The sequence below is a fragment of the Ranitomeya variabilis genome, chromosome 5 (genome assembly GCF_051348905.1).
Source record: "Ranitomeya variabilis isolate aRanVar5 chromosome 5, aRanVar5.hap1, whole genome shotgun sequence".
NCBI lineage: Eukaryota > Metazoa > Chordata > Amphibia > Anura > Dendrobatidae > Ranitomeya > Ranitomeya variabilis.
Window position 1 is genome coordinate 69500209 of NC_135236.1, and position 15813 is coordinate 69516021.

The 15813-nt window shown below is 45.8% G+C and overlaps 1 protein-coding gene across 1 annotated transcript; it reads right to left on the reverse strand.

The window, feature by feature from the left end:
* Nucleotides 1–763: 763 nt before the first annotated feature.
* On the reverse strand, nucleotides 764–5003 carry NUDT18 (nudix hydrolase 18). Its single transcript, XM_077262143.1, has 4 exons — nucleotides 4954–5003; nucleotides 4375–4532; nucleotides 3376–3589; nucleotides 764–2697 (listed from the first exon to the last, which is right to left on the reverse strand). The coding sequence occupies exons 2-4, from the start codon at nucleotides 4528–4530 to the stop codon at nucleotides 2150–2152; spliced, it is 918 nt and encodes a 305-aa protein (XP_077118258.1). The 5' UTR covers nucleotides 4531–4532; nucleotides 4954–5003; the 3' UTR covers nucleotides 764–2149.
* Nucleotides 5004–15813: the final 10810 nt, after the last annotated feature.

A 15813-nucleotide genomic window follows, 5' to 3' on the forward strand; every position in this document is an offset into this window, starting at 1 on the left:
ATATAGCTCCTGGTTGGTAACGATTAACAAAATGTATTTCCCACAGTTCAGGGGGGGAGGAGGCTGGGTTTAAAGACCCCCGATGATCGCAGCTTAGCAGATGGGAAACTACGGAGACCACGCTTTCTATTCAGTCCGTATCTGTTCCTGTCGCTCTTCTCGTTGGTCTATTGCTCGATTATTGGGGGTCCCGAAACCTGGACCTAGTCAATTAAAGTGTTTGCCGAGTTCGAAAAATCAGGTGGAAAGTTGGTCAGATCGGATTATTGCGTAGGACCCCCCAACAATCAGCCCTTACTGCAGGGGGCTTCCTACACATTCGGCCGTCGCCCATTTTTCCCGCGTTCTCGACCGTTCTTGTGTTTCCAAAGGGCAGCGGATAAAATCCTAACTCCCCGATACTTATTACCCTTGACATTATCTGTGAGAGCCGGGAGACCCCCATATGACAATATCAGTGGGTTCGGCGGACCGTCTAATGTGTACGGTACGGCTCTCTAACTTCGGACGCCGATCCTCTTTGTGATAAGCCGCCATCACAGGAGTCTGGGGAACGCTTGTCTGATGGGGGAGCCGGTAGAGATGGCTGTTGGGGGGTCGCGGAGGTAGTAGGACTGGCAGCCGAATCCCCGGCTATCAGCGGGTAGGCCGTCAGCCTAATGTGGATGGGGCCCTAATACGGCACCCCATTAATCAGCTCTGCTGTGACTAATAGGGGGACCCCACTGTAATGGAGGCGGCATAGTGAAGCATTACTCGCTGGTCACTTGACGAGACATAATGATCTTTATTTGTGACAAGGCAGATGATGGGAGACATAACACAATCCTGTGCAATTTTCGGGGGGAGTTCCCGCATACATGAATGGCACATTTATAGATGAAAGTGCAACACAGCGGTGGGGAGATATTCCAGAATGAGGCACAACACAAGGACGTGCACAGACTGGCGATGGTTTCTTGCACGCACCAGTCCATATAGTGCTGCAAGAACTGACCATGGCCGTATGTATGAACAGTGCCATAATCTATGTGTACACCAGTACGGCATACATCTTCCGATATGTGGCACATAGTGATTTACAGCAGCTCACCAGAAAGCCGGGCTGTATCATCGGCCACACGTAGGCCGTGTCCTCCTGATGTGGATTTACAGTAGCCAAGTCCTGCGGCAGTTTTGGGGATAATCTGCTCCGTCGTAATTTCGTGAGCTAATCGGTGGCTTTCCTACATGGGACTGTGGATTTCCAAACGCATCCATACGGCACAAAACTTCCTATTCACATGCCATGGTGGCAGGATTTAGGCAAATACTAAGTCCTGTATGCGTGCACAGCTCATGAATATGGCCATAGTGATGAGTATCTGTCACTAGACACCAATGGGTTTTTTTCACCTGGTGTAATACCCGCTGTTCTCCTGAATCCGGCGCTGTTTTTCTTTCGTTGCTGCGCCTCTCCGTTCCTGAGATATGGCCTCTTTTTACCTGTATAAAAATCTAAACTCGCTAGCCATGTGGGTGTGATCTTCAAGAAGATGACGCCCATAGAGTAGAGCAACACGCCCACTTGGCTAAAAAGACTAGATTTATATACAGGGAAGAGGAGGCCATATCTCAGGAATGGAGAGGCGCAGGAACAAAAGAAAAACAGCGCCGAATTCAAGAGAACAGCGGCTTCTGCATCAGGTAAGAAATAATATGCTTATGGCAAGTGACAGGTCCTCCTTAAAGGCATATTACTTAGTGAATATATTACAGGATATGCCATAAATGTGGTTCTTATCTTTAGGAATTGCACCTATCTCGAGCTCAAGTGTCCCCTAACCCACTTCTATCAGGCATAAAATGAATAAATTGACAACTGGGTGTAACCCTTCCCCTTGTTCACAGAGCGCAAGGTTATGACTTGTTTCCAAATCCCCCAGAACTGAGTCCTATCGGTGGGATCTGCTGGAAAACAAGTCCTATCTATGGTGGCCAATCCGAGCAACATACAGGACTTCTAGGATCTGCCGCCAATATCTCGGGGTGGTCCGTCCGTGCCTTGAGGGGTCAGACCAGAGTTGGCGACATGAGAGTTTTAATGTTATGGCAGACGGGCGATGAGGTTTGCCTGCATCCATCCGTTCATATTTCTTGGCTCGGAGACTCAGCTACATAAGGGCAGCAGGGTGTTGTTCTTCATCACTTGCTCCAGTCTGTCCTTCAGCGCTTTATTCTCAACCGCAGCCCAGCTGAGACCCCCTGTTCTGACCACAGGCGGTTCACAATCATGCAAGACCCCCATTATATTAAAACACACTCCGTCCGCGTCGTCCCCACCTCGATGCTGAACTCCTAAGACACCGCATGACATGGAGGCATCGTGCAGCAGATAAAACAATGGATCGAGGATGCTACCACCGCCACGACGCGCGTCGCAGACAATGGTGGGAAGACGAGCCGGATCAGCGGAGTTTTGTAGGATCTGGATCTCTCCGGAAACTATGCACACCAGGAGCAGCCGCAGGACTAGGAAGGGTGATGGGCACAACTGGGGCAGGATAGATGGATGTGAGGGCAGGCGGCGGTAGTCCAAGGCACGCTGGATGAGAGGAAGGATGTCTCTGCAGCGCAGGGGCAGCGGAGACATTGTGTCCCACCATGACGCCTGCAGAGATTCTTTGTCGGCCGAGGCAGAGGATTTCAGAACTCCACCTGCAGAAAAAAAAATTGATCAGTGTTAAAAAAAAAAAAAAAAAATGCCCTTTTGGGCCGTCCTCAGTATCTAAAGGGGTTATCCAGGACTTGTATATTAATGACCTTACTGAGGACTGCCCGTAGGGGCATTTTTTTTTTCATTTAAAGGAGTTGTCCAGGCCTTGTATATTCCTCAGTAAAGTCATCCATACAACCCTCTGGATCCTTCATCATGGCAGATCGGTGAACGGACATGTGCAGCGCTTATAGCGGGATCAGCACAGCGCCATACGCGGTGTAGTGGCCGTTCTCAGGTACTGCAGCCGATCGGTGACTGTGGACGGAGCGGAGATTGCACATGACTAGGACTGAAGGAGATGGCCGAGTCCAGTGCTCTGCTGTGTCCATCAGCCCCATGGACATCGCATCACTGTTAGTGCAGCATGGAGGCTCGGGACCCCTGTCCTTGGATAATTATGGGGGTCCAATACCCTCAGGGATTATACAATTAACACTGATCCTGTAGATAAGTGGAACGTGTAGGATAATTTGGATTTTAGCAGGCGTACATCTGTACAGGACATATAATGGCACAAGCATCCATTAAAGGCATCTCGTCGTTGCTGTCATGGTGCCCCTTTAAATACACCATACGGTCTATGAATTAAAGACTTTAAACAAGAACCGGACACCGACCTGTTTCCTGAGCGAGGAAGACAAAGCGAACCCAGGAGGCGCCTCGCTCTTCTACCAGCAGCAGGGTCAGGGGTTGGCACAGAAGCCCGGTCTCCTCCGCCACCTCCCTGCACAGTCCGTCCACCAGACTTTCCCCCCTCTCCAGCCGCCCAGCTGGAAGGTACCATTTCCCGCAGCACTCCGCCTTGGCCTCCTGCATCATCAGCACCTCATCCTGCAGGGAAGGTCACAAGTTTATAAGGTGGGCTGTTCATCTGAAGAACTGACAACATAACAGTCTACGATCAAGGGGGGTCCGACCACTGGGACCTGCACTGATCGGCAGAACAGGCAACTTCTATCCCCATTACAATGGAGCGGCGGTGCCCCTGCTCGCTCACCGATCCGTCCCACCACTCTGCCGTGTAACGGGGATAAGTGTCACATCGGGGATAAAAATTCTTCATTCTTCCAATTGTTGGGGGTCCCTGCGGTCAGATCCTCCGGATAATGACTTGTAACCAGACCACCACTTGGTGGATGTCTGATTTTGCTCAAAAGGCACGTGTTATTTAGTAAGAAAATTAAAGGGTTATTCCAATGTTCATATATATGGATATTTTCGGATGGCGCTTGTAAAGACAAACACTTTTGCAATTTACTGCTTGTTAAAATTTGCAGCCGTTCTGGAGATATTACCATTTTTCCTTTGTTTATAGCTGGTTGCCTAGGAGACCGACCACCTCTGCAGTGTAGCTTGTAAGCACTGCTGTGAAGGTGGCCGGGATTAGGAGGTAACAGTGCTCTCTAGCGATCCTTACCAGCTCAATAGAGAATTAATTATATGCCAAAAAAAACCCCTTTAATTACCTAAAAAAAAATAAAAAAAAATAATTTATAACGGAAAAGTAAAATCTGGCAGTGAATGGGGCGTTGGCGCGGTGTAGGTGGCGTAGGCGCGGTGTAGGTGGCGTAGGCGCGGTGTAGGTGGCGTAGGCGCGGTGTAGGTGGCGCCCTCACCTGGCCGTTCAGTAGGATGCCCATGACGATGTAGCACACATTGTGTCTCAGTCTCAGGGGCCGCGGGCCCTCGGGGGCCACATCACATTGGTCAGGGAGCGGGACGGCGCCTCCATCTAAGAGAATCGTCAGCTCCTCCTCCAGGCGATGAGACATGTCTGAAACACAAGGAGAACACGATCATTAGGAAACATTCACTAGTTTATAGAGAAGCGGCTGCAGCTGCTGTGGCGCTGCTTGTCCTCAGGACAAAAAGAGACTCCGCAGGAAGGATCCCCGGATCGCCTGTCGCCCATAGGTCTCTGCCCAATGGAGTCGCCTCCTGTCATTATCATGCCTTTGGGAGACTCGCGCCCACCATGACTTGTCACTCAGCTTTCCCAGGCCCCTGATTGGCAATCTGTGCTGTAATACATCCACAGTCAGGGGAAAGCGGGGTGACAACCCTGGCGGGGCTATAACCGTGGCCACACTGTATGGTACACAGCTCAGAGTGCTCAGTGCTGGGAGTTGTAGTCCCACAAGAGCCGGGGAGTGACAGGTGGCAGCGCCGCAGTCTCAGCTGTCTCATCCTCCTACCTCATGTCTCCAAAGCAGGAAGTACTGGGCAGGCTGCTCCCTGCTCCCATTGGTCGCTGCTCATCCGGCCTCATGTGCTGATTGGCGGATGGAATTTCCTACACAAATAGGGTGTCACTTTATTTAAAGAGACAGGACCCTGTGCAGAGACTAACAGAAGGGGGAGATGGCGGCGGGTTTCTCTTTAAAGAGATATTTCTTGTACAATTCAGTCTTATTATAAGAAAAAAAAAATTACCGGGAAATATGAAGATTGTGAAAACTCCTATCTGGTTATATCTCCCAGCTACTAAAGGCAGGAAAGAGGGACACGTCTGGACCCCGAGAGCATCGTAGGCTATGTTGTGAGGCGAAATTTTAACCCCGCGCGTTCCAATTCACCAAACAATTTTGCCCCTATCTACATAAGGCCGGGATCACACATACGCGAGATACGGCCGAGTCTCACAGGTAAAAACCCAGCTCTGGTGCCGGCACTCCGGAGCGGAGCGTGCGGCTCCATGTATTGCTGTGCGGCTGCACGCTCCGCTCTGGCGTGCCGGCGCCAGAGGAGGGATTTTACCTGTGAGACTCGGCCGTATCTCGCGTATGTGTGATCCCGGCCTAATGGGGAAAAGTGAAAGGAAAAGTGTTGGAGGCAAATTGACAGCTGCCAGATGTGAACAAGGGGGACTTAAAGAATGAGAGCGATGGCGCCAAAGAGTATATACTGTACAGTTGCTAAGGTGGGGCCCCGACAAGGGATAATCACCACACCACCACGGGGATATGAACACACACACAGAATGCACCACACACTACCACGTGCTCGAACACATATACCACCCTCAGCGCACATTTCACCACACATACACCAACCTCGCCACATAAAAGTCGAAACACAAAAGTCGCCGCTCAAGACTCGCCACGCGCAAAACTAGGCTCACGCAAAACTCGCCACACGTGCAAAGCTCACCTCATGGAAAAATTGCCACATGCACAAAAGTCGCCGCACACAAAACTTGCACATACTCAAAAACGCACCACACAAAACTCGCCACGCGCAAAACTCGCCATGCGCAAAACTTGCTGCACACAACTTGCTACACTAACCTGTCACATGCAACTCGACACACAAAAAGTAGCTACACGCATGTCGCCACACAAAACTCATCTCACAAAAGTCTCTACATGCATGTCGCCACACGCAACTCAACACACACAACTTGACACACGAAACTCGCCCTAAAACACACACAAGTCTGGTATTATCCTTCAAAAATAAAAATCTGATTAATAAGCAGACAAACTACAAGAGCAACAAATGTACCATATAGGAATCCGGCAGCTGTCAGTCACATGACCAGTCAATTATGTGTATGTGTGAGCTAATATATACTGCCAGGGGGTGGGCTTACTGTTGGCTGGGGATTTATCAGGCTGCCATTTTAGCTTACAAATACTGAGGTAAAAATACTGAGCAAATAACGTGTGAACGAGGTCTAATACAGGAGGAGATGACACATAGATATATACTATATACAGGAGGAGATGACACACAGGTATATACTATATACAGGGGAGATGACACACAGGTATATACTATATACAGGGGAGATGACACAGGTATATACTATATACAGGGGAGATTACACACAGATATATACTATATACAGGGGAGATGACACACAGGTATATACTATATACAGGAGCAGATTACCTACAGGTATATAGTATATACAGGAGGAGATGACATACAGGTATATACTATATACAGGGGAGATGACACACAGGTATATACTATATACAGGAGGTGATGACACACAGATATATACTATATACAGGGGAGATGACACACAGATATATACTATATACAGGGGAGATGACACACAGGTATATACTATATACAGGGGAGATGACACGTATATACTATATACAGGGGAGATGACACATATACTATATACAGGGGAGATGACACAGATATATACTATATACAGAGGAGATGACACAGGTATATACTATATACAGGGGAGATGACACAGATGTATACTATATACAGGGGAGATGACACAGATATATACTATATACAGAGGAGATGACACAGGTATATACTATATACAGGGAGATGACACAGGTATATACTATATACAGGGGAGATGACACAGGTATATACTATATACAGGTGAGATGACATACAGGTATATACTATATACAGGAGCAGATCACATACAGGTATATACTATGTACAGGGGAGATGACACAGGTAATACTTTATACAGGGGAGATGACACAGGTAATACTTTATACAGGGGAGATGACACAGATATATACTATATACAGGGCCTGTATATAGTATATATCTGTGTCATCTCCCCTGTATATAGTATGTACCTGTGTCATCTGCTCCTGTATATAGTATATACCTGTGAGAGTCATCTCCTCCTGTATATAGTATGTACCTGTGTGTCATCTGCTCCTGTATAATACAGGAGCAGATGACACACAGGTACATACTATATACAGGAGATGACTCACAGGTATATACTATATACAGGAGCAGATGACACAGGTACATACTATATACAGGAGATGACTCACAGGTATATACTATATACAGGAGATGACTCACAGGTATATACTATATACAGAAGGAGATGACACAGGTATATACTATATACAGGAGCAGATGACACACAGGTACATACTATATACAGGAGGAGATGACACAGGTACATACTATATACAGGAGCAGATGACACAGGTACATACTATATACAGGAGATGACTCACAGGTATATACTATATACAGGAGCAGATGACTCACAGGTACATACTATATACAGGAGATGACTCACAGGTATATACTCTATACAGGAGCAGATGACACAGGTACATACTATATACAGGAGATGACTCACAGGTATATACTATATACAGGAGATGACTCACAGGTATATACTATATACAGAAGGAGATGACACAGGTATATACTATATACAGGAGCAGATGACACACAGGTACATACTATATACAGGAGGAGATGACACAGGTACATACTATATACAGGAGCAGATGACACAGGTACATACTATATACAGGAGCAGATGACACAGGTACATACTATATACAGGAGATGACTCACAGGTATATACTATATACAGGAGATGACTCACAGGTATATACTATATACAGAAGGAGATGACACAGGTATATACTATATACAGGAGCAGATGACACACAGGTACATACTACATACAGGAGGAGATGACACAGGTACATACTATATACAGGAGCAGATGACACAGGTACATACTATATACAGGAGATGACTCACAGGTATATACTATATACAGGAGCAGATGACTCACAGGTACATACTATATACAGGAGATGACTCACAGGTATATACTCTATACAGGAGCAGATGACACAGGTACATACTATATACAGGAGATGACTCACAGGTATATACTATATACAGGAGATGACTCACAGGTATATACTATATACAGAAGGAGATGACACAGGTATATACTATATACAGGAGCAGATGACACACGTACATACTATATACAGGAGGAGATGACACAGGTACATACTATATACAGGAGCAGATGACACAGGTACATACTATATACAGGAGATGACTCACAGGTATATACTATATACAGGAGCAGATGACTCACAGGTACATACTATATACAGGAGATGACTCACAGGTATATACTATATACAGGAGCAGATGACACAGGTACATACTATATACAGGAGATGACTCACAGGTATATACTATATACAGGAGCAGATGACAGGTACATACTATATACAGGAGATGACTCACAGGTATATACTATATACAGGAGATGACTCACAGGTATATACTATATACAGGAGATGACTCACAGGTATATACTATATACAGGAGCAGATGACACAGGTACATACTATATACAGGAGATGACTCACAGGTATATACTATATACAGGAGCAGATGACTCACAGGTACATACTATATACAGGAGATGACTCACAGGTATATACTATATACAGGAGCAGATGACACAGGTACATACTATATACAGGAGATGACTCACAGGTATATACTATATACAGGAGCAGATGACACACACAGGTACATACTATATACAGGAGGAGATGACTCGCAGGTATATACTATATACAGAAGGAGATGACACACAGGTATATACTATATAGAGGAGCAGATCACATACAGGTATATACTATATACAGGGCAGATGACACAGGTATATACTATATACAGGAGCAGATCACATACAGCTATATACTATATACAGGGGAGATGACACAGTTATATACTATATACAGGAAGAGATGACTTACGGGTATATACTATATACAGGGGAGATGACATACAGGTATATACTATATACAGGGGAGATGAAATACAGGTATATACTATATACAGGGGAGATGACATACAGGTACATAATATATACAGGAGCAGATGACACATATATACTAGGGAGATGACATACAGGTACATACTATATACAGGGGAGATGACATACAGGTACATAATATATACAGGAGGAGATGACATACAGGTATATACTATATACAGGGCAGATAACAGGTATATACTATATACAGGGCAGATAACAGGTATATACTATATACAGGAGCAGATGACACAGGTATATACTATATACAGGAGGAGATGACATACAGGTATATACTATATATAGGAGCACATGACACAGGTATATACTATATACAGGAGATGACACACACATATATACTATGTACAGGAGGAGATGACATACAGGTACATACTATATACAGGGGAGATGACACAGGTGTATACTATATACAGGAGATTACGTACAGGTATATACTATATATAGGAGATGACATACAGGTATATACTATATACAGGAGCAGATGACATACAGCAGGTATATACTATTCACAGGGGAGATGACATACAGGTACATACTATATACAGGGGAGATGATATACAGGTATATACTGAGGGGAAAATTGAAGGTGTGAGTGCAAAATGAGAGGAGTGAGGGAAAATAGTGGAGTGATCGGAAAATGACAGATGTGAGGTCAAAATGACAAGTGTTAGGAGAAAATGAGAGGTGTGATGGGAAAATAAGAGAAGTGAGGCGCTATAACTAACCACAGATATTTACTATGCCCAGGCAACGCCGGGCTCTTCAGCTAGTATATATATATATATATGTATGTGCCCACACAGAAATGGCACCTAGGGCTCCCCCTACAGTGAGATGCGACTTATGCCTCACATGCACTATGATGCCCCCCACAGCCCCACACCGTGTATCACCCACACACTATGCTGCCTCCACAGACTCCACACATTTTGGCGACCTCCCCACACACATCATAGTGCCCCCTAATGGCAAGATAGACAGACACACACACATCTTAATGCCTCTAGTCTGCGTACACACACAGCTGCCCCCAGGTGGCCACCCAGACACATCTTACTGCCCCTAGTCTGTGTACACACACATAGCTGCCCCCTGGTGGCCACCCAGACACATTACTGCCCCTCGTCTGTGTACACACACAGCTGCCCCCTGGTGGCCACCCAGACACATCTTCCTGCCCCTCGTCTGTGTACACACACAGCTGCCCCCTGGTGGCCACCCAGACACATCTTACTGCCCCTCGTCTGTGTACACACACTATATGCCCCAGTTACAGAGGGTAAATAGCGGCTGAATGGTGGAGTAAGGAGCTGACAGCAGACCGCTCCCTGCTCCACCATTGTATTTCAGAATCTCTGTCCCAAGGACACAGATGCAATTGAGAGTTGGCCATCGCACCGACCTCCCAGGACAGCAGTCTGGGGACAGATAGATGCCCGCTGATTTAATCAGAACCAGTCACCTCTTCAGGGTTTATGGAGGTACCCGGATGTCACCAGATGGCAAATGTCAAGGAAAGAAGGATCAGAGCGTTGGATGTAAACACACCGGATGATTTCTTCTATAGATAGAGGAGCAGCGGCCGGAGCGGTGTCAGTGCTCGGTCCACAATGAGAAATCGTGTCAGGAAAAATCACCAAGAAGGGTACAGCAACAAGGTTTTTCTGGTTTTAGAAGAAGTCCTGCACCCCGGCTGCAGTAAAAAAAAAACAAACAAAACAAAAAAATGTCCTCTACTCACCGTCACCGGGTCCAGCACTGAATCTCCACTACTGCTGGTGTGTAATGTCTCACTGTCGACAGCGCTGAACTCGGTGGGATGTCACGAGCTGCTGCGCTCACCGATTGGCTGCAGAGCTGTCAGCATGACCAGGAGGAGCTGCAGAAACTCAGCGATGGACCCGGGGAGGGTGAGAAAGGCAGTTTTCTTTTAAACAACTGCAGTTTTAAACCAGAAAACCCCTGTAATATTATAGTTTTTAGACTGGTGACTCACAAGTATCCGCAGGGGGAGAACAGAGACAAAAGTGCGGAGGAGTCAAATATGTGGAGAGTGCGGCTTCATGGAAACTAATGGCGCAGTAGTAACACAGGTCACAGGGTTTAATAATGTGCAGACCTCATCTGCTGCAGAACCTCTTTTATTTTGCAAAAGTCAAAAGAACTTCACATCGGTCGCCTAGAAGTCACATATTAACATCTCCTGCACTTTCCCCCTGGGCGGCTGATCCTCGGTACGGCAATCATTACCGGCTCAGCAGGTTTAGCTCCTCGGCAGTAAACACTGACATTTACCATTTGTAAACGTTCCACACAAAAAACACCAGATTGGTAGCCGGGAATCTCAGAAATAATCAAGTGGTTCATATTTTTAAAAAATCTACAAAACAAATAAAACAAAACAAATAATAAATCACCTCATTTTCCTCTGTTAAGAATAATAAAAAAAATAAAGATAAAAAAATATTTATATGGAATTAATTTAACCTGATCGGCAAACATCAAATTCATCAACCGCCTTGTGTTATTTCGAAGAATTTGAAGTAAATAAAGCAAAAAAATACTCCCCAAAAAGTCACTTAAAAAAAAAATAAATAAATCAAGCTGTTGTTCTATAGCTTACTGTTCAGTGTCAAGGTTACCAGCCACCTCTATCAGGGGTGGCAGAAAAAAGGGGCACAGCGCCTAGTGGTGATGAGAGCGTGCTGGGATAAGGTGTTATCTGAGCATGCTCGGGTGCTATCCGAGTGTCTGTGGCGTGCCCGAATATTATGTTGGAGTCCCGCGGCTTACAGACAATCCCTGCATGTGTTGCCGATGTCTAACAGGCACGGGGATTCGAACATAATATACGAGCATGCCGAAGTCACTCTTAGCACCGAGCATGCCAAGATCACACCTTATCCCAGCACGTTCGCTCATCAGTATTTACAAGCTCCTTACTATACAGCTCGTTAGCGCTGCTCAGGATCACTGGATCTCACCCGCCTCAGTGCCCTTGTGTTCCTCGGCTTACAGCATGCCACATCACACATTTTAGGCCAGAATATATATATATATATATATATATATATATATATATATATATATATATATATATATAATTGTCTAAGGGTTTTTCCGTCTGTCTGTCTTTCTGTCTGTCCTGGAAATCCTGCGTCTCTGATTGGTCGAGGCCGCCAGGCCTCGACCAATCAGTGACGGGCACAGCATGGCGACGATGATGTCATAATGGAAATCCCGCGTCTCTGATTGGTCGAGGCCTGGCAGCTTCGACCAATCAGCGACAGGCACAGTATCGACCTAGATGTCATAATGGTTGCCATGGCGACGATGATGTCATAAAGGTTGCCTCAACCAATCAGCAACGGGCACAGTCTGCCGCGAATTCTGGAATCATCATTGTCCATATACTACGGGGACATGCATATTCTAGAATACCCGATGCGTTAGAATCGGGCCACAGTCTAGTATATATATATATATATATATATATATATATATAATTGTCTAAGGGTTTTTTCGTCTGTCTGTCTGTCTTTCTGTCTGTCCTGGAAATCCCGCGTCTCTGATTGGTCGAGGCCGCCAGGCCTCGACCAGAGACGGGCACAGCATGGCGACGATGATGTCATAAAGGTTGCCTCGACCAATCAGCGACGGGCACAGTCTGCCGCCAGGCCTCGACCAATCAGCGACGGACACAGTATCGACGTAGATGTCATAATGGTTGCCATGGCGACGATGATGTCATAAAGGTTGCCTCGACCAATCAGCGACGGGCACAGTCTGCCGCGAATTCTGGAATCATCATTGTCCATATACTACGCGGACATGCATATTCTAGAATACCCGATGCGTTAGAATCGGGCCACAATCTAGTCTATATATATAATTGTCTAAGGGTTTTTCCGTCTGTCTGTCTGTCTGTCCTGGAAATCACTCCATATAAGGTATGGTCTACAAACAGGATACCTTATATGGAGTGGTCGGCGGTTTGTAGACCATACCTTATATGGAGTGGTCGGCGGTTTGTAGACCATACCTTATATGGAGTGGTCGGCGGTTTGTAGACCATACCTTATATGGAGTGGTCGGCGGTTTGTAGACCATACCTTATATGGAGTGGTCGACGGTTTGTCGGGCGGCCTCGACCAATCAGAGATGGGCACAGCATGGCGACGATGATGTCATAATGGTTGCCATGGCGACGATGATGTCATAAAGGTTGCCTCGACCAATCAGCGACGGGCACAGTCTGCCGCGAATCACATACTACGGGGACATGCATATTCTAGAATACCCGATGCATTAGAATCGGGCCACAGTCTAGTATATATATATTTGTCTAAGGGTTTTTCCGTCTGTCTGTCTGTCCTGGAAATCCCGCGTCTCTGATTGGTCGAGGCCGCCAGGCCTCGACCAATCAGAGACGGGCACAGCATGGCGACGATGATGTCATAATGGAAATCCCGCGTCTCTGATTGGTCGAGGCAGCCAGGCCTCGACCAATCAGCGACGGGCACAGTATCGACGTAGATGTCAATGGTTGCCATGGCGACGATGATGTCCTAAAGGTTGCCTCGACCAATCAGCGACGGGCACAGTCTGCCGCGAATTCTGGAATCATCATTGTCCATATACTACGGGGACATGCATATTCTAGAATACCCGATGCGTTCGAATCGGGCCACAGTCTAATATATATATATATATATATATATATACACAGGTCCTTCTCAAAAAATTAGCATATAGTGTTAAATTTCATTATTTACCATAATGTAATGATTACAATTAAACTTTCATATATTATAGATTCATTATCCACCAACTGAAATTTGTCAGGTCTTTTATTGTTTTAATACTGATGATTTTGGCATACAACTCCTGATAACCCAAAAAACCTGTCTCAATAAATTAGCATATTTCACCCGACCAATCAAATAAAAGTGTTTTTTAATACCAAACAAAAAAACCATCAAATAATAATGTTCAGTTATGCACTCAATACTTGGTCGGGAATCCTTTGGCAGAAATGACTGCTTCAATGCGGCGTGGCATGGAGGCAATCAGCCTGTGACACTGCTGAGATGTTATGGAGGCCCAGGATGCTTCAATAGCGGCCTTAAGCTCATCCAGAGTGTTGGGTCTTGCGTCTCTCAACTTTCTCTTCACAATATCCCACAGATTCTCTATGGGGTTCAGGTCAGGAGAGTTGGCAGGCCAATTGAGCACAGTAATACCATGGTCCGTAAACCATTTACCAGTGGTTTTGGCACTGTGAGCAGGTGCCAGGTCGTGCTGAAAAATGAAATCTTCATCTCCATAAAGCATTTCAGCCGATGGAAGCATGAAGTGCTCCAAAATCTCCTGATAGCTAGCTGCATTGACCCTGCCCTTGATGAAACACAGTGGACCAACACCAGCAGCTGACATGGCACCCCACACCATCACTGACTGTGGGTACTTGACACTGGACTTCAGGCATTTTGGCATTTCCTTCTCCCCAGTCTTCCTCCAGACTCTGGCACTTGGGACCACTTAGCAACAGTCCAGTGCTGCTTCTCTGTAGCCCAGGTCAGGCGCTTCTGCCGCTGTTTATGGTTCAAAAGTGGCTTTACCTGGGGAATGCGGCACCTGTAGCCCATTTCCTGCACACGCCTGTGCACGGTGGCTCTGGATGTTTCCACACCAGACTCAGTCCACTGCTTCCTCAGGTTCCCCAAGGTCTGGAATCGGTCCTTCTCCACAATCTTCCTCAGGTTCCGGTCACCTCTTCTCGTTGTACAGCGTTTTCTGCCACATTGTTTCCTTCCAACAGACTTACCATTGAGGTGCCTTGATACAGCACTCTGGGAACAGCCTATTTGTTGAGAAATTTCTTTCTGGGTCTTACCCTCTTGCTTGAGGGTGTCAATGATGGCCTTCTTGACATCTGTCAGGTCGCTAGTCTTACCCATGATGGGGGTTTTGAGTAATGAACCAGGCAGGGAGTTTTTAAAAGCCTCAGGTATCTTTTGCATGTGTTTAGAGTTAATTAGTTGATTCAGAAGATTAGGGTAATAGGTCGTTTAGAGAACCTTTTCTTGATATGCTAATTTATTGAGACAGGTTTTTTGGGTTATCAGGAGTTGTAGGCCAAAATCATCAGTATTAAAACAATAAAAGACCTGACAAATTTCAGTTGGTGGATAATGAATCTATAATATATGAAAGTTTAATTGTAATCATTACATTATGGTAAATAATGAAATTTAACACTATATGCTAATTTTTTGAGAAGGACCTGTATATATATATATATATATAGATATAGTCGGACCCCACTCATAACACATTGCTGGCCAATCCTAAGGGCTACTAATATTTAAAGCCCTAATCAGGGTGACGTTTAACAAAAGGCTCCTATCCCACCAAATAAGACACACGGACCACAATA

Excerpts from the sequence above, each read along its gene's own strand:
- NUDT18 (XM_077262143.1), bottom strand. The coding sequence starts at position 4,530 with ATGTCTCATCGCCTGGAGGAGGAGCTGACGATTCTCTTAGATGGAGGC. Across the intron at positions 3,590-4,374 it reads GCATCCTACTGAACGGCCAG|GATGAGGTGCTGATGATGCA; the intron begins GTGAGGGCGCCA and ends CCTTCCCTGCAG. Across the intron at positions 2,698-3,375 it reads CTTCCTCGCTCAGGAAACAG|GTGGAGTTCTGAAATCCTCT; the intron begins GTCGGTGTCCGG and ends TTTTTTCTGCAG.